Source organism: Amblyomma mixtum, chromosome 1 (genome assembly GCF_055824585.1).
Source record: "Amblyomma mixtum isolate Tamu chromosome 1, ASM5582458v1, whole genome shotgun sequence".
NCBI classification, from domain to species: domain Eukaryota; kingdom Metazoa; phylum Arthropoda; class Arachnida; order Ixodida; family Ixodidae; genus Amblyomma; species Amblyomma mixtum.
This window is the reverse complement of record NC_143012.1, coordinates 21,521,220-21,544,545: the sequence shown is the minus strand read 5'-3', so window position 1 is coordinate 21,544,545 and position 23,326 is coordinate 21,521,220. Positions and strand designations below refer to the sequence as shown.

At 48.3% G+C, this 23,326-nt stretch overlaps 1 protein-coding gene across 1 annotated transcript in view; it reads right to left on the bottom strand.

The window, feature by feature from the left end:
* Window positions 1-9,495: 9,495 nt before the first annotated feature.
* The window catches only part of LOC149365692 (putative maltase-glucoamylase 2), a 54,330-nt gene continuing 40,499 nt past the window's right edge, over window positions 9,496-23,326 (bottom strand). Inside the window, exons 18-24 of the mRNA XM_089541929.1 lie at window positions 19,319-19,403; window positions 16,348-16,401; window positions 15,387-15,517; window positions 14,238-14,323; window positions 12,802-12,851; window positions 11,474-11,626; window positions 9,496-9,984 (exon numbers count right to left, since the gene is read on the bottom strand). Of these exons, the coding sequence (XP_089398055.1) occupies window positions 9,892-9,984; window positions 11,474-11,626; window positions 12,802-12,851; window positions 14,238-14,323; window positions 15,387-15,517; window positions 16,348-16,401; window positions 19,319-19,403 (652 nt within the window). The 3' untranslated portion in view covers window positions 9,496-9,891. The remainder of the gene's footprint in view (window positions 9,985-11,473; window positions 11,627-12,801; window positions 12,852-14,237; window positions 14,324-15,386; window positions 15,518-16,347; window positions 16,402-19,318; window positions 19,404-23,326) is intronic.

Below are 23,326 nucleotides of genomic sequence, written 5' to 3'. Positions count from 1 at the left end.
CGGATGAATGAGCTTGGGTAGCCGTTCTTTTGGAGGTCAGAAATGACTCGGTTCTTCTCCTTCCTTTTTTCTTCACTTGAGGAACATATGGAGTCGGCTCTCTTCAGTAATGACGTCACGACAGATGCTTTGTGCGGGATGGGATGGTTCGAATCGAAACTGACAACGCACAAACCGACCAGCACTATCGGTCGCCTTCTCCCTCGCCCAAAAAACCGGCAGCCCAGAGAAAAGGCCCAGGGCGTCGTGTACAAAATTCCGTGTTCCGTCTGCCCGGCGTCGTACATAGGGGAAACGAAGAACTTCGCGTAAAGGATGAACCAACACAAAGCGGACGTCCGTCACATGAATCGTCAACGCAGCGCCGTGGCCGAACACTGTGAAGGGTGTGACCACCCAATTGACTTCGACAGCACCATTGTATTGGAAACGGAAGCTAACCCACGCAGGAGGCTTCTACTCGAGTCGTGGCACATACAGCAGACACGAGAGAATGTTAATCGTTCCCTGGGGACTCTCCCCTCATCCTACGTCCATGGGCTGCGGCCATTGACCCGCAGGTCCTCCACACAGGGGCTTAAAAAGCCAAGCTGCGCTCGCCCGTAGTCACACCGTGAAGAAGGGGCCGAGCCGGTCCCGAAACGTCGTGTTTTTCCTGTATTTTACTTGGTTGGCGTCACTTACCTTCTCCTAACATTAAATTTCCCAACCAGACAGACTTCTGTCGAATGTTTTCTTTTGACCACATACCATGTTCGGCTTCAGAGCGAAGCTCTCGACGCAGGACGTTCTCCTCCAAATACAAGAAGATGTCCTGCGAAACGTACCTCGGACGGGAGAAAATGTCATAATGGCCCTGGACATCAAGGGGGCATTCGATAACGTCAGCCACGAAGCGATCCTTACGGGCCTAGACAACCTGGATTGCAGACGCAGAATCCACGGCTTCGTCAAAGCCTTCCTGTCCGATAGAACTGCCACGTACCATCGGCATAAGAGACCTTCGATCGGAAAAAATTCGCACTCCAAACAAAGGAACACCCCAAGGGTCAGTTATATCACCCCTACTCTTCAACATAGCTATGATAGGCCTAGCTCGAAAACTAGAGAACATCGAAGGCATCAGGCATGCAATGTATGCTGACGATATAACAGTCTGGACAAACACGGGCTGTCTCGGAGAGAAGGAAGAAAGGCTACAGCAAGCGGCCTCTTGTGTAGAGCAATACCTCGCAGAAAGAGGACTCTCATGCTCGACCGAGAAATCGGAACTGCTGAGAGTCTGGAGAGGCAAGCAAAACCGGACCGTCCCAACCAACGAGGACCTAAAACTCAACGTCTACATAGAAGGGACGCCCATACCCGAAAAGACAACAATAAGAATTTTGGGCATGTGGGTTCAATCCAACCAGCGCAGTAATCACACTTTTACCCTACTGAAAGCAACAACGCTACAAGTCACACGCATGATCACCCGCATCACCAACAGGCGACATGGCATGCGTGAAGAAGACACACTAAAACTAGTCAGAAGCCTAGTAGTTAGTCGAATCACGTACAGCCTACCCTACCAGTGCCTCAACAAAAATGAAATACAACAAGCGGATGCCCTGCTACGCAAAGCGTATAAGACAGCGCTCCGACTACCACGCAACACGTCTACAGAAAAACTCATGGCCCTGGGTTTACACAACACCTTTGAGGAGCTACGAGAGGCGCAGCTTGAGTCGCAAAAACTCAGGCTGTTGCAAACAACGACAGGAAGAGCGCTCCTGCAGAGGCTCGGATACCGCGAGCAGATGCGAGAAATGTCGAGGACGGCAACGATCCTTGACGAGCTTCGCAAGACCCTCAAGGTAGCGCCAATACCAAAAAACATGGATCCCAACCTCCATCGAGGCAGAAGAGAAGCGAGGGCCGAATTCATCGAGAAAACATACGCTCCTCAAGCCACGACCGTGTATACAGACGCGACTTAGAGAGGAGGAGATACCAAAATCGCTGTAGCGGCGGTGGTCGATTCGTCTTTACGCGAAATGACCAGCGCGTCTCTCCGAGGCTGCACAGCTGCAGAGTCCGAGGAAGTAGCCGTTGCTCTAGCGGTGGCGGAGGGCTATAGAACCGGGCGGTCACTAACAATACTTACGGACTCTCAAACAGCCTGCCGAAATTACATGAATGGCAGGATAGGTCGTCACGCGCTCCGTATACTCCTCGCAGCGAGTGACAGAATTAAAAACCGGGAAGAACAAAACGACAAGATCCGACACAAAATTGTGTGGGTACCGGGGCATACGGGGGTGGCAGGGAACCGAGAGGCCGACAGGATAGCTCGAGGATACATTACTTTCCGAGCTTCCGACGAGACCGCGGAACTCGCGCCAGCACCCAGGGAATACTCGGCCATACTACAAAACTATAGAGGCAGAAGAATGCGATATCCCCCACCGCACAAATCTCTCAGCAGAGAGGAAGCTGTCACTTGGAGACAATTACAAACAGGCTCTTTCCCAAACCTACATATACTAAACAAAATGCACCCTACGATATACACGAACAAATGTCCCTGGTGCGACGAAAAACCTACTCTATACCACATCACATGGGCCTGCCAAAACATAGACGTGGTCTCCAAAATACAAAACCCGAGTGCGGAGCAGTGGGAGACTCTGCTGTCCAGCGACCGCTGTGAAGACCAACAAGGTCTGGTAGAGCGAGCTCAACGGGCGGCAGTGGCCAGCGGAGCCCTGGACTGAGGGCAACCGACCACTGATTAGAGGCGGACGACTTCGACAGAGAAGGCTCCTGGGGGTAGAACCAAGACCTCTCTGAAGATGCCCCCAAACCGCAGGAAAAACCATTAGTGTAAATAAAGTTTTCCCTTCCTTCCTTCCCGTTTTTCCGCTCATGTCGTCAACGCGCACTTCTCACGCAAAACGCCGGCCAACCAAAAAAAAGTTGTGCTTTTTGAGGAAAGGAAAATGGCGCAGACTACTCGGTGGACACCTCGACATGGCCTAAGGGAAGGGAGGAAGGTGGAATTGAAAGATGAAAGAGAAAGAGGTGCCCTAGCGGAGGGCTAAAAATGGGTAAATTGGTTTTTGAGTAAAGGAACCTGCGCTGCCCAGGTGGCACTGCAGTTATTACACTATTCGACTAAAAACTGCTGCCGTCAGTCGCTTGGGCCGCTGGAGTCTCAAAGGGCTCTAGTCCAACGGGCGCGAGTAGCGGCCTCGTCCAGCGGGGTCCCGGACTAAGGACTCCACCTATGTAAACGGCCATTTTTGGTCTGCAAACTCTCCTGTTGTTTATTAAAAAGTTTTCACCACCACCTACAAACGCAAGAGCACTTTCTGAACGATTAGAAGCCCGCGTTTGGTTGATAGCACTATCTGCCTCACTTCTGTAGACACAACCCAGATAACTGATACGAACCACGTGTGGTTTCGACAAAGCGCAGAAGCTCATGCCAATAAGCACAGGACGGTGGCGTGGAATAGCACTTCGAGTGCTATTTTTCCCTCCTCCTCAGCCATGTGATTTTCTTTACATGTCTGGAATAAAGTTGACTTGACTTGACTTGAGTGCCCCAAAAACTGCTTGCTGCTCTCGCTATGCTGTGTGTTCCGGCGCTGCAATCGACACGGCAACCTTCAGCACAGGTTAGGGAAGGGAGGAAGGTAGGAGTGAAAGAAGAAAGAGAGAGAGAGGTGCCGTAGTGGAGGTCTCCGGAATAATTTCGACCACCTGGGGATCTTTAACGTGCACTGACATCGCACAGCACTCGGGCGCCTTTTGCGTCCGCGGTCGGGTTCGAAACCGGGTACTTCGGCTCGGTAGAGTACCCGAATACTTTCGACCGCATGGGGATCTTTAACATGCTGTGACATTGCACAGCACACGGGATATTTAAAATTGGTTGTTCAGGAAAGGAAATGGCGCAGTAACTGTCACATTTCGGTGGACAACCGAATTCGCGCCGTAAGGAAAGGGATAAAGGAGGGAGTGAAAGAAGAAAGGAAGAAAGAGGTGCCGTAGTGAAAGGGGTGGGGGGGTGGCGCCACCTGCAGAGTAAACTTCGTGATTTTTTGCTCCTAACACCGACGTCGGATTTTCTGGGCAACAAGACCTTTAACGCTCTCGCCCAATCAGTGATGCAGTTGCACAAGGCAGTTGTTATGGCAGGTGCTGCCCTCTTTTCACTTTTGCATGAAAAAACACACACACACCAACCACCACCTTAACCAGGCAGAGGAGCGTAGCACCGAAACGCGTCATGCTAGGGCACATATCCGCATTTGGCCTAATTAGCCGAATCAACCGATTTTTTTATTATTTATTCATGCATTTATTTTCTGGCCTGGGGGTATATTACAGGGGGGGGGGGGGGGGGGGGGGATTTTGCAAAGTTACATGTGAACAAGGAAAAAAAAACAATGGTACAATAAGGTGGATGCTTAATTGAGCTAGTTGCTCCATTATTGTAACACTGCAGCAAAGAAAAACACACAACGCGGTCATCTAGGCAGAATGATCCAGGCAAAGCAGATTGTCAGAGTAAAAGGAGGAGAGTCAAGTAGCAGAAAGGCACAAAAATAGATATCCTCTTCGCCGTAATGAAAGTAGACACAGTATATATCATGACAAGCCACGCAAAACACACCTCAAACACAAAAGATACCACCCACCCACCACTTTGCTCACATATAGCACCTCCCCAGGTCTATACATAACGGAAGCTTCACATGTACATAAACACGCCCAAACTTTGCAGCGCATGATACAACACGTTAAACTTAACTATTGAATTAAACACTATAGTTGCTATTTAGCTTTTACTTTACATTATTTGCTTTATTTTTCAGTTACACTTTTATTTGTTTTATTTTACATTGTTTTTATTTTAGATACAGTATTATTTTTTACTTTATAGTTAGAGCATTACTATTAGTGTTACTTGTACTCTGTAGTAGTAGTACTGAATGCTCTATTTCCGCAGTGGAGCTCTACGGAAAGTGTCCGTTTACGTGTACCCGTTCAGTACACGGGCGTTTTCGTACCCACTCTCCAACCTGGGTATCAGCCTCCGAGGCCGGGTGTCTAACCCGTGCATCCTGCCCAACACAGTCGCGCAACGCCTTAGCCACTGTGCTACCACGAAGGGTAACTACCATGGGCTTAAGGGCGCCTTATATGTCTGTAAGCTCCGGCGATAAGTGCTTGTAATCTCGTCGTATGCCGATGACAGGCATATGTAGCCAGAGAGAAGGTGCGGAGGGGGAGGGAGTGATGTCTTTAGAGTAACCGAGCGCCCCTTCCCCCCCCCCCCCCCCCCCCCAAAGAAAAAGAAAGAAGAAAAGAAATAAGGAAGTCGATATCCCCTCCTGTGCAACTAAATTTTCATGGCAATACTCCGCAGGTGGGCAGGCTGTGATGACGCCTCAAGGTCACGTGACCTAGGTGGCCCACCTGCCTCCTAGGTCGATCTCTAGTAGGCGCCACCTGCCAGAGTCATGCTCGCGATTTTTCGCACAGAATGCCGACGCCGACACTGTACTTTCTGGGGAACGGAGCTTTTAACGCTATTGCGCTAATATAGTGCGTCGGTAGCCCACGTAGGCGCGATTAACAAGCAACTGTGGTAAACTTACACACTTGGTTATCGGAGTAATGATGTATACAATGATATATATATATATATATATATATATATATATATATATATATATATATATACAATTGACCACAGAGCTACCTACTAACAACTATGGTAGAGAGAGGGTGCGGTAGATGGTCCTTGGCGATCACAAAATGAACAAGGTAGGGGAAAACCTCAGGTTGCTAGAGCCAACGTTTCGACAAGGGGACTTGTCTTCGTCTGGGCGCCCAAGGGGGCCCAGACGAAGACAAGTCCCCTTGTCGAAACGTTGGCTCTAGCAACCTGAGGTTTTCCCCTACCTTGTTCATTTTGTGGGGGCCCAGACGAAGACAAGTCCCCTTGTCGAAACGTTGGCTCTAGCAACCTGAGGTTTTCCCCTACCTTGTTCATTTTGTGGGGGCCCAGACGAAGACAAGTCCCCTTGTCGAAACGTTGGCTCTAGCAACCTGAGGTTTTCCCCTACCTTGTTCATTTTGTGATCTACTAACAACTAAGGTTTTTAGATCTGGAACTTGTGCTATCGTGTGACCATGTTTGTTGGATGTACTCCCCGCGCTCCCAGAAAAGCCTGCTCCCCTTCCGGTCGGCAAACTCTAAGATATAGTTAAGCGCGGGATAGCGAAAACATGCTTGAAAGCCGCTCTGTTTCGATCATGTGCACATAAAACCCAAGCCAGCTTTGACGCGCAGGTTACTAGGCTTGCCGCTGCAGGATACCCGACGAAGATCTTATCTAGCATAGCAGAGTCGATATTAAAAGAATGCACAATTCAGAAGGAGACGCGCAAACTGGACAAATAAGCACCTAACATGTATTCCGTATGTTCACCAAGTTTCGCATAACCTGAAAAGGATTGTGAACAAAGCCGGCGTGAAGCTTCTTTTCTCTGCCAGGAACAAGTTGGGAGGCCTGTGCAAGAGAGCGAATCAAGAAAGTGGAAAGAAGGCTTGTCAGAAGAAACACAGAAACAAATTTGTCAACTGTTGCTGTGGTGTAGGTTACAAGGTCCCACTGTCATGCGGCCGTTTTTACATCGGAGAGACCGGACGGTGCGTCAACGATCGGCTACGCGAACACGCGAAAGACATTGAAAACAAGTCACGCCGAAATATGGTCATTCATTTCGCAGATTGCGAAGAATGAGGAGTTTTTGAACCAAACCACTATCATCGCCAAGTATAGAGATCATACCTCGCGCCTGATATCGGAGGCCTTTCACATTCACGCATTAGGCAACTCATGTGTAAGCCAACCATCGGTGGCTCTATTCACACAGGAGATCGCTTTTCTTAATCAGTGATGATATCCCGAATGTATGCCAAGTCATGTTTGCACCGCATTTCTTCTTCCCTTCTATGCTTTATATTGCCCCCTCTTTCGCAATAAACCATTTGGTTGTTAGTTCAGCGCATGTGTCTGTCTCGCCTTCTTCCGTCCCGTCCGTCAGCGCTGTTTTGCCGTACCGGAACCTATAGACTGGAATTTCATGCGAGACAGAAACACAAGAAAAATAGAAGCGAACACATTATTCACTCGCTTAGCTTAAATACTTCGAAAGTACATATTATACGGTACCCATGGCGCTGGCTGTTTAGTGCCGTCATGTGGTCACAGCCGTTCCAATGGTCGCCCCGTCAAGGGTATCGTCCGACGCTGTTGGAATCTATCCGAAAGGTGCAGCATACTGTGCTGTAGTCTGCAGGGCTGGCCACCCTACTCTCCCCTGTAGGGACGTGGGAACACCGGAATACAACGTGCAGCCTTCCTTCGCCTACTGCTCGTCACCTGGCAGCTACCTCAGTGTGACCCGGCACCGTGAACACTTGGCTCGCATTCTGCGACAATGCCAGTCAATTTTTTTCCCATGCACCATCCATCTGTGGCGCTCGCTTCCGAGTATCGTTAGGGCTAGAGAGAGAGAGAAAGAAAAAAAGCTTTTATTAGAAACAAAGGTTGAAGGGAGGCTCCCAGAGGGTGGAGCCCTCAGTCCAGGGGCTCTGTTGGCCCGGGCTGTCAGGTCAGGCTGGTCGTCCAGGGCTGGGCTAGACAGGACGGCTTCCCACTAGGATGGAGAGGGGTACACTCTAAACACGAAAAAAAAAGCAAAAAAAGGCTTAAACTGCCTTTCAGTGTACTCCATTTTTAGGGCATAGTATGCTGCCCGAGTCCCGGTGTAGATTTCGATCACTTAGTATAAAGAATGCTTACTCTTTTCAACGGAGACATGCATATTCCCACTGCAAAGCATTTTAACTTGATGCGGTTAGCAATGGGACGTGGCTTATTAAACGCGGCACTGGATGTCCTGGGGTAGGAGAATAGAAGATGTTGAAACCTCTGCTGTAATCTTCGTAACTGCTAGAAATTCGCATGTTTTGAACAGGAAATCTGTTTCCATTGCCAACTCCGATGTAAATGTCCCCCGGGTATTGGACAGCATACCCTTCCCTAAAAGAGTGCACTAGAATATAACATACTCCCGTTTTACTCCCATGTAGTCTCATTCGTGTTTAGAGTGGGGGGTATAGAGGGTACTGAGGGAGAATGGGGACATTTCCCTGTGGAATAGTAGAGGGTTGGATGTACGACAAAAAAAATGGGCAATTTGTGGTGTAACGTGTGGGCTAAAAGGTGTGCTTGGGGTAAAAGGCGTGCCTAAGCGCAAGATGACCAGAAGGCCAACTCCTTTCGACGGAGAATTTTCGAGGAGGTGAGTATGTTATGCAGGAGGGTCGGTAACGTTGGAGTATGTGCGAATAGGTGAGTGGGATGGGCTGCGCCTCTTATAAGTTGGGATGGCCGCTAGGGCCAGCTCCGACCCATAAAGGGATTTTATCGCCAAGCAGCTCGCCTACTAGCTAAATCGAACGGATGCCAGTTAAAAATGTTGGACATAGCTAGCTCTCAGCCATAACTACCTCCACTCCCACACTACAAGGGGCACAAGATGTGGAAATTAGTAATCAGTACTTCAGGCGTATGATGACACTTAAAACTAAGGTCGGTCAGATTAACAGATACTTCTAAGCAGTGCTTTATCGTCGATTTTTCGTCCCATTTGTTGTTTCGCATAACCGGCGCTAGATGCAAAAGTGGTTATAGTTCAAAAAGAGCCCAGCTGTCACATCCGACCACTGCACAGACGCTGCGACTCGTGACTGCGAAAATCTGACCTGCAGGAACACTTATTCTCCGGCGACTGTACTCCATTCGAGTCACGCGCGCAGTGTGCCACGTCACGTGACAGAAGAAAGCTCCCCCTCCCCAAAGTCAGGTGCTGTTCAATTTTGCAATAGAGGCGAAAAGAGAATATGTGCATGACACTTCCGCGAGTAAAACATCGATGAGTAGAAAACTTGCGCTACTGAATTTTTCAGATGTGTCAGAACCAGTCTTTTAAGTCGAAGCTTCGTTTAGTATTAAGCACGACTAGCTAACAAATCTTTACCTTGCGTTGCTGAAACGTACTTGAGCAGGCGAGCATGCTTTGCTGCTGGCTGAAATCGTCGGAGAAAGGCAACTGCTTTGTTACCTTTCTGGTCAACTGCGCTAGGGCTATGACGAAAGTGGACAAGTCTCCAGAACTTCAACTTGAAAGATCTGGTTCGCGCAAAGCAAGTGGTAAGTTGATGAAAAAATTGGCTGTGGTTTAGCACTGGTTAAACCTGGAGTGACGCGAGAGCTCCGCCGAGCCACCTCTCTCCCTCTCCACTCCCCCCCCCCGCCACTCGACACGGCGCATGCGCACAGCTGTTGCAGCTCTGCTTCGCCGGCGCGCCGCGCCGCCAGCAGCAGAAGCTGCTCCGCACCACGTGACCAACCGGCTCAAGGCCACGGCGCCGCCACGGGGTGCCACGCTGAAGGCTCGAAGAGCTGGCGTAGTGTAGCTCTCGCTACAAAACACTTGATGCAACGTGTTAGAAAACAAAAATTATTATAACTGCAAGTTTGCGCGCCTGCGCCTGGATCGGTGCAGATCGAAAGGTCCCCGGTTCAATCCCAGGTGCACCCTCGTTGGTGACGGTTCTTTTATTTTGGTTTGGTTCGTACTTCATAAGGCCGTCTATTGGCTCAAAGTTTATTTTGCGCAGACGCGGGATCAATGTTCGTCCTCCCGATACCGTGGATTGGACGACCGGTGGTATACTGCTTCAGCCGGAGGAATATGCAAGTACATCACCGAACGGTGTCTTCAAGCGTTTGGCTCTTCGAAGTTCATCACCCGTGTTTTTCACTGAACGCATCGGTTTTCTGCGCTTTCCCACTCGATATGGTGATCCAGGCTGTCGTTGTGGAGCTCCAGTTGAACCTTGAACTCGTACACCTGCAAACAAGCGAATGCCCACCTCACTGAGATGAGTTTTACTCCTACAAGGACTATTTCATTGTAGCTTCGGCCCCCTATTTAATCCTGATTGTCACCTTGATCATTAAGCTTCTATAATTAGGATATTTCTGCTAAACTTCCCGAACAAGCCAAATGAGAATGCACAACATTGTATTGCTATCTAGGGCTCAGAAGATTGTTGCGCCACATGCCGCTGGGTAATAAAACTATTCAGACACTACTGAGCAACATTAACTCTCCCACCAAGGTACACAACATCTAATCTAACGGCTAGTTTATGGGCTCGTATGGAGTCATGAGTAGCGCACGTGTGTTAGCCTCGGTGACTGCCAAAAATTATCACACAGGTTATGACTGGATTTTTAACTGGAGCGCGCGGGAAGCAAAGTAGTGGCGTGCTGCTGTGGTTTAACTGCCCACCTCAGTTGGTTGAAGCAAGTCAGATATAAATATAACGTACCGAGAGCTACTCCGACACTCGGACGCTGTTCCTTTTGAAATCTTTTGTTCTGTTTTGTTTTGTTTTCTACATCGTTCAGCCAAGTAATTAAAGTGTAGTGCACTGCACTCTTCCTGTTGCCTGAGTTGATGCTTGGGGAACCAAATACCTAGATAAGGGAGTTTCAAACTGTTGCACTGCGCGGGCCGCTCACAAACATTTGACCCTTACGGGCCATCAGCCGGAGGGGTAGATAGGAAAAAAAGGGCCAGGGTTAAAAAGTAAGCATTCAGCAAATGTAGACAAAAATAAATCAGAAAAACGTTCAAAACCAAAACAAGGCTCCAGTGAAAAAGGGGATTCGTGAACCGAAATCCTTTTATTTTTTATGCCGTATTCAATGTTTCTATGGTCACGAAGAGCAAAGTATTGAACCAGGCACAGACGACTGGACGTCAGAGAAGCATTTAAAGCTACACATTACCAGAGGACAAAAAAAGAAAGCGAAATGAGTGAGGTTGATAAACCGTACGTCAACTTCCAGCGGGCCGAGCGTTTGAGGTTCCTGACACATCTGTACAAAACACACGCTAGGCAGCGTTATTATGATTGATAGATCCTTCCTTCATTTCTTTAATGCAGCCGATAGGGGCGGGCTTTTTTTCGGCACAGATCATCGTCACGAAGCTCACGTCCGACAATATCACACTACTATGTTTTTGAATTCTCTTATTCCAAATACAGGCTAAAATCAAGCAACGAAGGGAAGCACTTACCCGTCCTATCGTTTCTTTGACATGTCACTATAGTTTTTAAGTCAGCTGCTCAAGACTACTGCTCGTGACATTGTGTATTCGTTGCATTGCTGCACTTTAGACTGAAGTAATCCCCGTATTTATGTTTATTTTGTCAGCTCTGCCACAGTTATTAAAATATAAACTTCAATATTACATCGTGTTCGAGAACTCATCCAATCCACCATGGAACACTTTCTCCGTCCAACTTACCCCTGTGGTGCGGCCATACCTTTTCTGCCAGCGCAGAGATGGAGTTCGACAACCTCTTCTCGTCCCGGTAAAGATAGCTGGGAACGGCATCCTGTCCCACGATCACGACGCTGCCGATGACCAGGGGTAACGGCCTGGTGTTTTTGTGTAGCCGGGTGATGGTCAGGTGACACTGAGAGAAAAAAAACAAAGGGGGGGGGGGGGGGGGGGGGCTCTTTATTAGACAGTCAGTACCGAGTAGGTTCAGAAACGATGTGTAATCTTAATTTTTTTTTTTTCAGTTAAACCTTTTTGGTGCTTTTTGAAGTTGAATGCAATGTTTGGTTTTGGGGTTATAGGTGTTCCCCCTTATGTTAGAGGCTTTTAGCATAGTGTTGTCCGTTGCATTGCCAATGTTGACTACCATGTCCCTACTGATCACTTATTTGCACACTACCAGATTATACCAGTTCATAGCTTGTACCGATATTACTTAGCAACCAGATACAAGAAATCTCTACAATATAATAATCGAGCTTTTCTAGACTTGACCTGCCTCACTCAAACTGTACTAGTTTATACCCTGCGGAATACAGAAAAATGGTTTATTCCTTTTTGCCGCACCAACTACGGGAATCAGATGTTACGTTTCAATATGCCACATTTATTAAACCAATTACAGTCCATGAATGTCGATGTTTCCAAAAGCAGCTTGCGCGAAATTAAAGCTGCCTTTAAATAAGCAGCAAAACGTTGTTAAGTGTTTTTTTTTAATTATGTATAAAATATTTTGTATGTATAACTGTGTCTGTGTAAAAAGTTTTTGTCTATAGCGTTGGACCGATCTTCCGATGTTTGCTGCTGCATGCCATGTAACCCCCTTTACATGGGGTTACATGGCATGCAGCAGTCCGGGAGTCCCTCACGTGATCTGCGATAATTTTTTTCCCGGACCTACCCACATCTATAATGTAAATAAAACAAACTTGAAGCTAGACGTATACCGAGGTTTACCGGATTCCCGCTGGCCATGCGCAGTGTCGCCGCCTGGAACCGTCCCTGCCACTCCGCGGGCGCAAAAGGCTTCCGGTAAACCGCTATACGCCTACGCCAGTACGTCTCCGCTATGCTAAAATCCTCTATTACTAGACGTTTTTTAGCGTACCAGAGACGTACTACCGGAGACGTATACTGGTTTATCGGACGCCGCCTGCGCGCGCGCAGTGGCCCGCCTGGCCGCACGCATTTCACTGCGCGTGCGCGGGAGGCGTCCGGTAAATTGGTATACAGCTGCGCTATGCTAAAAGCCTCTATTGCTCGTACCTGCGTGCGTCGTCAACTCAGCGCCGCTATCCTATTTTCACTTACAGCGACAATGCGGAACCGGAAGTAGTCGTAGGCTCCGTCTTCGATGTTCCCTGCAAAAGAAGGCGATGAGTTTCGGAAATTTATGCTCGCTTAGTCTACTGACAGCGCCATTCATTCATTCATTCATTCATTCATTCATTCATTCATTCATTCATTCATTCATTCATTCATTCATTCATTCATTCATTCATTCCATCGTGTGATCGCAGCAGTCAGAACATTCGTCGAGTTGTTTAAGATGTATTAAACAATCTTTGGTTTGGTTTATTAGGGTTTAACGTCCCAAAGCTAATCAGACTATGAGGGACGCCGTAGTGAAGCGCTCCGGAAATTTCGACCACTTGGTGTTCTTTAACGTGCACTGACATCGCACAGTACACGGGCCTCTAGAATTTCGCCTTCACTGAAATTCGACTGCCGCGGCCGGGATCGAATAAACAATCTTTAATAATGCTCAATAAACTCTCAGTAATATTCTTGTTGACAGTGGTGCTATTGATATTTTTTGATACGGTAGGAGAGTTAGGGCAGAAAAAACGAAGCGCGTGTTTGAAAGAGAAGTGACAGCTCCTCTACAGTGACAGTGACATCCTCTAGATGGCACGTGTACTTTTTTTTCGGTGCGTTGCTACGAACCAAATTTCTCCCCTGGTAGTTCGAGAGGCTGTTCAATGCGCGCTTAAATATTGAAACGCCTCCATTGAAACGCGGGCGAAGCTGCGGCATGGAATCGGACCCACAACCTCTTTTCAGCACCAAAACGCCTCAGTCGCGGCTCAGCCAGATACGCGCGGCTCTGTGCGCCGAGGCGAGCTGCAGATTTATTGCAGATGAGCATCGACATCCAAGGTCTGGGCTGAATCTGAAGATGCTTGCAGAGCGTCGCTTGACTATGGCAATTTTCTTTCTCTCGCCAATCTATTCCAATTCTGAATATATTCCTATTCCATATTTGCGTTCGTAGTCGCTTCTTTTTTCATTTTGGATCAGTCATCCTTACTTTGGCTTCGCCATCCCCTCCCAAGTAGAGAGGGAAATTTCCTACACACCACCTGACACGGACGGCGAGTGGAGGCTTCACACAGACAGCGACGGACGGACAGTTTTCGCCTTCATAGCCCTACCAATGCGATAGCATTAAAAAAAAAGAAAACGAGAAACCTGGCCTATCCTTATGATGCATCGTGCACTGCAGTTTACTGTATCTGCCTGCCTGGAATATTGGCGTAAACGAAAAAAAGAAGGGGCGGGGGGCCTAGAAGAAACTAAGGAGCTGCAGGAATGAAAATGTGTGTCAACCAAGGATATAACCTCCTTGGTGTCAACGAATACGTGTGTAATAGGGTGTTTCAGACAGTGGCAATAAATGCTGCTTGGCACAACCACGTGGCTGTGAGCTTTCACATAGATTTATAGAGGTCGGCCGTATGACTCACGTTTTCCGACACCGTCGTCCCAGAAGAGCGTGCCGGAGGCCTTCCCATTATTCGGGTACACCACCAGGGTGAAGGGTTTGGTGAGTCTGCGAGCGGGGTTCATCACAGTCATGATCATCATCATCAGCCTGATTACGCCCACTGTAGGACAAAGGCTTCTCCATTCTCTCTCCAATTAAGCATGAACCTGTGCCAGCCACGGCCATTTCATCCCCGCAGACTTTATCTCTTTCGCCAACCTAACTTTCTGCCACCCTTGCTACGCTTACATTCTTTAACTGCGCTTTAACGTCGTCTAGCAGCGTTGCTCCGCTTTCATCACTGGCTCGAAGGTTTTGCCGCCGACGGCGTCACTGACCGCCGCTGAACTCCTGACTAAAAGTCTCTCCTCGACAGTTTATCGACTGTGTTTAACCTTTATGTCCTTAGCTCAGAAGCGTGCCTATTTTTCACGCGGTAATAGTTTGTTCAACGTAAGAGACCAGGGCCGGCATAGTATAACGATTGTGCGACTGATCCGATTCCATTTCCAAATTTCCCGCACTTCGCCACCGTCTGAAGTGACGCCACGTCCCGCATTCACTCTTCACTATTGGTTGAAGCCTACAGGGCATGGCGTCGCTTCAGCCAGTGGCGAAAGGCGGGAAATTCAAAAACAGAATTGATTCGAGAACGAATCGTTATATTATACTAATACAGAACAGTCAGATCTGCGCTTTCAAAACCCATAAAAATTCAAGTGGTGTGCGCAAAGCTAAAGTCATCGAACAAAAACCGGTCAAGCCGAGGACTCCAGGATGAGCGCGGACCCTCCCTTACTTCTTCGTCGACCCGTCTACTATGCATGTCCATGTCCTGCACTGCACTCGTACAGTGCTCATTCCTCTCTCTTCTTTCTCCTTTGCTGGCGAAGTCTTTTACTTTAATGCAATCGCTTCAGAAGCCTAATCGGGGGAAAAAAATGTGTCATCGGTCATAAAATCCGCCCATTGGCTAAAGGAAAGTGACGTCACTAGACCGGAATTGAAGTCACTTCCGGTAAAGGCATCACCAGGTTCTAATGCTATCGCACTGCCAACTAGTAATGTAATTAGGTGTCCCTGTGAATTCTTCTCTCATGTCGTGCCAGATGACCCGCATTGGGCCCACCTGTCGCGCGTGCTGAGGCCCGGCGTCTGCGTGGGCAGTATGGATCCGGCCCGGACGTAGAGCGGTGTGGGCGTGTCCAGCCTGAGCCAGTTGTGCACCATGTATTCGCCCGAGCTCAGGAAGGGCGCGTTCTGGGCAGAGAAAGGGGAAGAGTGGTGGTGGTGCTAGACCCCGCGGATATGCATTACAGGGCAGGGTTTGGTTTCCTTTATCGTTTCTGTGTAAAAGAGGCTTCATTCCCACGTCCTTAGAGAGCTCACTACTTTGCCGTGCTTCTATCCATAGTGCGTTACAGCTGAAAAAACCATTTTCAACACGTTCTCCGCAAGATTGTCTCGGCTTTAGTTCGCACGAGGGGAGGGGGGGGGGGGGGGTCGAAGACCAGTTTTCCCACCCATTTCACCCCAGAGAAGAAGAGTGTCAGGCCAAGTAGTAGTATTAAGTAGTAAGTGAATTTAATAAAAACATAAGAAATGGAAGGAAAAGATTTTTGCTAGCCCCGGCATCTGCTATCGCTGCGGGAAGCACCTGAGCTGGGGTAGCAGAAATAAAGGATAGCAGGCAGTGTGTAGAAATGAAGTGAAAGAGGAGAGGGGACAGTTAGTAAGGACAGGGGGAGAGGTACACTGGGCAAAAATCTATTTGCATATTAACAACACAGTAACATATGTACACGTCGCACGCGCGTGGAGATCTAGTTGAGTCAGGCCAAGGGAAAGCTTGTACTATTTGGAACACCGCGATGGGACACCAGCAACATAGGCGATCATAATCATCATCATCATCATCACACCTTGGTATACCACAGATATAGCTATATGCTAGGCACTGATGTACCCGATATATATATATACAAGATGTAGATAGGTACGTTCCGAGCTCTGTTTCCAAGGAATCAAGTATAGTTAAGGCTCTTGGCATCAGTTTCGATAGCAAAAAACGTAATTAACGTTCGACTTACGTCGTAGTAATCGTACCATAATCCCGCCGGCAGGTAGTACGACATGTACGTGTTCTGAGGGAGTTTGAGAAGGAGAGATGGGGAGAAAAGAAGCGAATTGGGGAAAGAGGTTACAGCACATAGCCCATCAACACTCTGCCCATGCTTAAGCTGACAGTACAACGCTTGCACTGAACTGATGCTGCACTAATAACATGCGGGATGTCACAAGCGGCGACCAGGGCACGTATTCTGGAAGTGTCCCCTGAATGGGCATACTAGAACCTGTTGCGTGCTTTGTCCAAAAAAGAAAAGAAAAATTCGAGACTTATAATTTAAGTTGTGACGGAGGAAATGCACACGATATCATTTTTCTTTCAGTCGCCAATGTATTCCTATTCTGGTCCAATTCCAATTCTGATTCCATTGCCTTTTGCTCAACAATCCATCCAATTCTCTTTATATTCAGATTCTGTTCTAATTCTGATTCCATTTCAATTCTGTTCTATACCAAATTCTGACTGTTTTTATTCCGTTTCTATTCGTAAACGCTTCTTGTATTCATTTCTGCTTTGCCATTCTTTCCGTCCCCTGCAAGCGGAGAGGGGGTTTTAGGGCTCTGGTGGACTTCCGTAATATGCACGCGTGAACTTCCAGAATATGGGTCTTGGACTCAAAGCTGCATCACCTGCAGATGCGTCACGTGTACTGTGTGTGGAGCACTCATACACTCGTATAGGTGTAGTCATGAAACCGGCTACCCCCGGAGATATTGGAATACAGTCGAACCTCGTCACAACGAAACGGTTTATAACAAAATAACGGATATAACGAATGAATGACGATTGCCATTGGAAGCTCGGTCAATACGGGCTATAACGAAGCTACGGCTAGAACGAAGTAATTGCCGGGCCCGTACAACTTCGTTATAGCGGGGTTCAGCTGTGTATAGCGCCGCTCATGCGCCACGAAGGTTATTTTACACACTAGTCGTAAAATGTAATGAAATACTTGGTAAACTGTGCTTATGGTCGCAGTCTAATTTTCTTAAACTTAATGCTAGAAAAACCAAAGCGATATTATTTCGCGCCCGAAATAAGATTTTTTAAGGTGAACAGTACACTAAGATATTCAGGCCAACCAATCGAACTTGTGAACAACATAAAATTCTAGGCGTAGAGTTTCACAGCGATTTGAGCTGGAACAATCATATCGGTCACATTTGTAAAATCTTTGTCCTTGCTGGCGCGCTATCCCGCTGTCGAATGTTACTGGCTGTAAAAGCTAGGCTTCAAGTATATTATGGCTTATTTTTGTCTCAAATAAACTATTTCAACCTAGTTTGGGCTACCATAACACAAACCAACATATAGCAGATATTGATCCTGGCTTGACCCCCGTCGATAGATTTGCTGACTACAGTATTATCCGAATTCATCAGTTTTACGAGCATCGCATCTTAAAGTCATTTCTCGTTTCCCCAGAAGAGTTCCAATCATTTTTTAAACGTGTATTTTTATTGACACGCAACGAACACAGTGTTCTCCCCTTAACACCGACCCTTGGCTCATTCCTCATTTTCGCACCAATTATAAATTGCAGCCCATAAAGCACAATCTACCTGTTACATTAAATCGCCATAAAGATATGAATAACTTTTCGCGCAAAAAGCTACACGAATACTTCAGTAAATTGTGATTGCCTTCTGCCTCGCATTTTGTGGTTATATAACTCTCTATATGTGTCCTCTTTTGTGTGCTTTGTATACGAGTATATGTATGTACTTTTTATATGTATACACTCTGTTTAATTTTGTACTGTACAGCATTTATCTGTATATACTGCCTGTCGCTGCTCTGTAAACGTCTCCGGGACTCAGTCAAGTCCCAGTCGGTCCTTTTAGCCCGGAGAACGTTCCAGTGTATAACTGGAGAATAAATTGAAATTTGTCCGCGGTGCGTATATACGACAGAACAGGATTATATACGGTAAATATTGCGAGATTCTCAACTGCAGCAGTCCGTACCTTTTGAGAATATTGAACACTGCGGCTTATATTTTACACACAATGATGTTTTCTGGGCTTTGGTCGGCTCATGTCATCTGAAGAGCTCCGAGTTTTTTCCTCCGACATTTTTTCCGCCGCATATTATATGCCACTCGTATTGTAATACGTCTGTAGGGATTCGGGACAGTTTCAGTCATAGAGTTTCTTACTATTACCTAGAGGGAAAGCTGGCGGCGCTGCACTTCAGCCACCATGGACGCCCAAAGCATCATGGGGCGGTGAGCTACTTGTTGCGGCACAGGCGTAATTTTTTGGGAACATGGAGTGGCACTACTAAGACGTTTCATTCCGAAAACGCTGTTCGTGTGTGCGCAGACGACTTTCGCGCGAACGCAGTGTGCAAAACTCATAGTAGTGAAAACGCGACGACACACGACGCCAATAAAAGGTTTCACTTTTCTGAAATGCCAATAAAAACCTCTTATAGTGTTTAAGCAACAACATATTTTTTGAAAATATATTTTCTCTTAAAAGTGCGCCTGTTAATTACGAAATATTAGTTTTTATGGTGTTGACTACTTGGCCAATAGGAGAGCGAGTCGTCTCTTATTTTGGGCGAACTTTGCACTTAAATGCTTTTCTGCTCGTTTGTTGCAATCATTAGACAAGATATTGAATGTTAGGACGTTTGTAATTATCAAACAGCTTTATTTTTTTATTATTTTTTGGCCAAAAGTTGCAGTTCCGCAACAAGTAGCTCACCGCCTCATGATGCTTTGAGCGCCCATGGTGGCTGAAGTGGTCTCGAGGGGTCGCCACGCAAACTTCCATAGACGGGCTGCCAGCTTTCCCTCTAGGTAATAGTAAGAAACTCTATGGTTTCAGAAGACCTCTGTTGACGTCGCGTTATCCTAAAATTTGGAAAATACCCTCGTTAGGGAACTCTGTATACACCCGATGGAAATGAACCGAAAATTTGCTCACGTTTCGAATGATGGGCGAAATGAGGAGGGACTTCCCCCACATGAACTGTGCCTCGATGCCGTATGTGTGAGGCTCCTGGGGAAACCTGCACAGAACGGGGTTTTCATCAATATGCAGTCCAACGGATAACCACCGTACAAGCTTGGCCTCGACTGATGGCGCCTTTTCATCATCATCATCAGCAGCAGCAGCAGCCCAACTACGTCCACTGCAAGACAGAGACTCTATCTACCGATACCCAACCATCTCCAATTGTGTCACCTACGGCCTCTTATCCTCGCCAAAATTCTTAACACGTTCACTGCGCTGTGGGACACCGGTGGGTGACGTCATTCATTCATGCTGTGCAGCCAGGAGTACTGGGTCAGGCGACGAAGCCGTGGGACCGTTGATACCTTTCACAGAGCCCACGAAGAGCACACAATCTACAATCGAGCAAAGCACCCTCGACCGATACGACCGGTGACGAGAAATCGTGACACTACAAGACATCGAAAACTGGCATGGAAAAAGCAAAAACGAAATTGCCTGTAAAAAAAAAAAAATCGGTGGAGATACTAAGACTACGTGTCGGAATGCGAAAACATTACTGTCCCTGAGTGTGACACTTATCCACACACACCATCCACCACCACCCACCCCCCACACACACACCACCCCCCATACACACATGCGCGTACAGCACAACCGGAACGCGGTACGGCGGACGGTTGCTCACAATTTTGGTACGAATGTAGCTCGGAAAACTGGCACCACATTAGCCAGTGGTGTGCGTGTGCGTGTGTGCGTGTGCGCGCGCGCGCGCGTGTGTGCGTGTGCGCGCGCGCGCGCGTGTGTGCGTGTGTGTGTGCGTGTGTGTGTGCGTGTGTGTGTGTGTGTGTGTGTGTGTGTGTGTGTGTGTGTGTGTGTGTGTGTGTGTGTGTGTGTGTGTGTGTGTGTGTGTGTGTGTGTGTGTGTGTGTGTGTGTGTGGGATGAACGAAATCTGTACGATTGAAAGATTGAAATGGCGGTGCTCGGCTTCCTGTGTGAGTCCTATGACCGATGTCACCTTATTCTTGTCATCGCTGTGATTTTGTGGTGTACCATCTGCAAGCTGCGCGCCGGAAGTACACCTGTGTGATTTACCAGTGACCTGGGGCATGATACCGGTTCATATGGTGCATGCACCGTCTTTGCCAAACGTAACCGAGCTGCCGCGACGGCAGCGGGAGCTGGGGCCAGTTTGCACCGCCGTCGCTCGGTTGCCAGCCGGCTCCGGCCGCCGGTGTCTTGTTTTTTTTTTTTTTGTAGCAAGAGCTACACTACGCTATCCAGTCGAGCATTCCGCCGTGAGCCTGGGAGGCCGATAGTGCGCATGCGGGAAACCAGAGAGGAGCAGCAGGTGCGCGGCGCATAACGTCAGAGTTCGCCGCCGTCGCTCGAGGAGCCGCGCCGGCCCGACTACGCCCGCCGGCGCCGTGCGTGAATGCGCATGCGCGGCAACCGGAGAAGGGCTACGTGGCGCATGACGTCAGAGCTCGGCCGCCACCACGGCCGCGTGTGGGGTCGTGTGGATAAACTGCGTATGTGCAGCTGTGTGCATAAAAGCTGAGGTGATACGGCTCTGTGTATCGGTATATGGTACAGCCAGTTTACGCCAGGCTACCAGGCTACGCATATCCTAGTATAGCTGAGCAAAGACACTGGGCCTTTTCGATTTACCGCGCTCGGGCAGCCCGCTGGCTGCCCGCAAGTTCACCTCTGACAGGAAAACGCATCATGGTCACGTGGGCTGACGGCCACCGGAACCAGCCCACCGGCAATCACGGCGGCAAGCAATTCGCGGATCACGGAGGGCAGATGCTCTCTCTAGCTTCGCGTTCTGCTGCGTCTCATTGCACGCACGCGTACCGTATGGTAGAAATAGGCTGCTTGGTATCGAAAACAACGACTTGCAGTTATTGAGGGCTGCGTGCCGCAGACTGAAGACCATGCACCTGATCAAGCTCGCGCATCGGCGACGGCAACGCGAGCGTGTGCTTTCGGTGCGCAGTGTGCTGCGTAAGGTTCAAGAAATCCTCAAAAGCATGCGCTGAGCAATCGCAATCTAACGTGTTTCAGTCGACACCACATACGACGGAAAAACTGCCCATTCGTTGTTTATCAAACGACAAGCCGTACTCTCGGATTATTGCGCGTGTTTGCTTACTACGCAGTAAGTATATATGACTGGTATGACCGCCGACGATCGACCCTGCATGGTGATTGACTCTGCTGTGGTAGTTGCGATGTCTACGCTCGTAGCCTGCTTCCTGTAAGCTCTAAGCAGAAAAGAATCGGGATACGTTTCGTTCCACTGTAGTCTGTCGGCCGCCGGCTTTTGCTGCGGGCGAGGAATGCACGCATAATCTCGACAAAAGCGCGCATATATCAGCTTGTTGAACGTTCACCTAGAACCAGCGGGTGTACTGTATAAATTCAGCTGTGTGTCGTATCTGTAATACAGCTTTATAGCAGAGAACTGGCGCTGGAATGGAAGGCGCTGCAATAAAGCTCTGCGCGTCGGCGCCTCACGTTCCGCGTGTGCTTGTATGATGATCAGCGCCAAGAGCTTATTTTTATCTGTATCTATTTTTTTAATGAGCCAAACGCGAGGAGATGCATGCCTACGGTACTTCTCAGATATTTTGAGCATATGTGGCAGAAGGCCCGAACATCTGTACAACAGTTGGCGACGACAGAATCAGCACTTGGTCGGCTGCCGTAATAGCGACAACTGTGCATGTGGCCAAATATATGCCCGCAGAGATGCCTCGAGCAATGTGCTCGTGAGGACTTTTAATAAAGGACATGTTTCAGTCAAGCGTTTTTCAAAGCATATCCGCTTTTGCACTGTGCCAAACGCAATGAAAACCATACGCTCCCGTACCGCGCTCAACCAACACTTCGTAAAACACGTTCAGCCCATGCATATATATGCGCGCGTCCGAACGCGTTCTCGGAGCTGGAATCTGCGGTTGCTCTCGTGAAAGGCCTCGAACATCATCGCAATATCAGCCGGGCGCACGAAATTAACAGCCAAAATATTTTGTGACTCAGAAGTATGATGAAGCGAGCAATTGTGCTTGCGAGGAGGTGTGACGATCGACATACGATCGCGCATACGCGCGCAAAACATATCAATAAACAGCGAGAACTACCGCAAAAGGTGCCATTGCAGGCGACACAGTCGATATGCACCGTGGCCTAGTTGAAACAAGCGTCTGCATCGAGCAAAACATGCATGAAGAACCGCGGTCCTTCTAGTCCATATAAAAATGGCCGCGCGAGCTTCCCGCTACCTACCACCTCTCCGTCGTCCGCTATTTGCCCGAGTGCTGCCAGCACAAAAATTCAGGGGGCACGTTGACTGTCTAAAGTGCGTAGAGGCGAAAGCGTTTTCCGCGCCACTTTGACTGCCTCTGTGGCGCTGGTGGCGTCACATGTAATTGAGTACTAATTACTAACTGATGACAAATCACTAATTACTGGTTAATCACCGATTAGTGCCTGAATATTAATTAACTGCTAATTAATGACGCTTAAGCTTCGCCTTTAGGAGTGGAACGCGACAGCGTGTTGTAGCGCTGCCAGGGAGTCCACGGAACGCCACCACCCGTTCGGCGCGATGCCTTGCCCTTTGAACGCTTTTTGAGGAAAGGAAATGGCGCAGTAATTCTCTGTCATCTCGGTGGACACCTGAACCGCACCGTAGAAGAAGGGAGGAAGTGGGAGTGGAAGAAGAAGGACAAAGACGGCCCGTAATGAAGAAAATGAAAATTGTATTTGAGGAAAGGAAATTACGCAGTAACTGTCTCACATATCTCGGTGGACACCCGTCAAAATTAGGGGGGCACTTTTTTGACCTAAAGTGCGGTCACTGATGTGCGGTTAACATGTTAAGCTTCGCCTCTAAGAGTGGAACGCGACAGCGTCTTGCAACGCTGCCAGGGAGTCCATAGAACGCCATCGCCCATTCGGTTCTACCT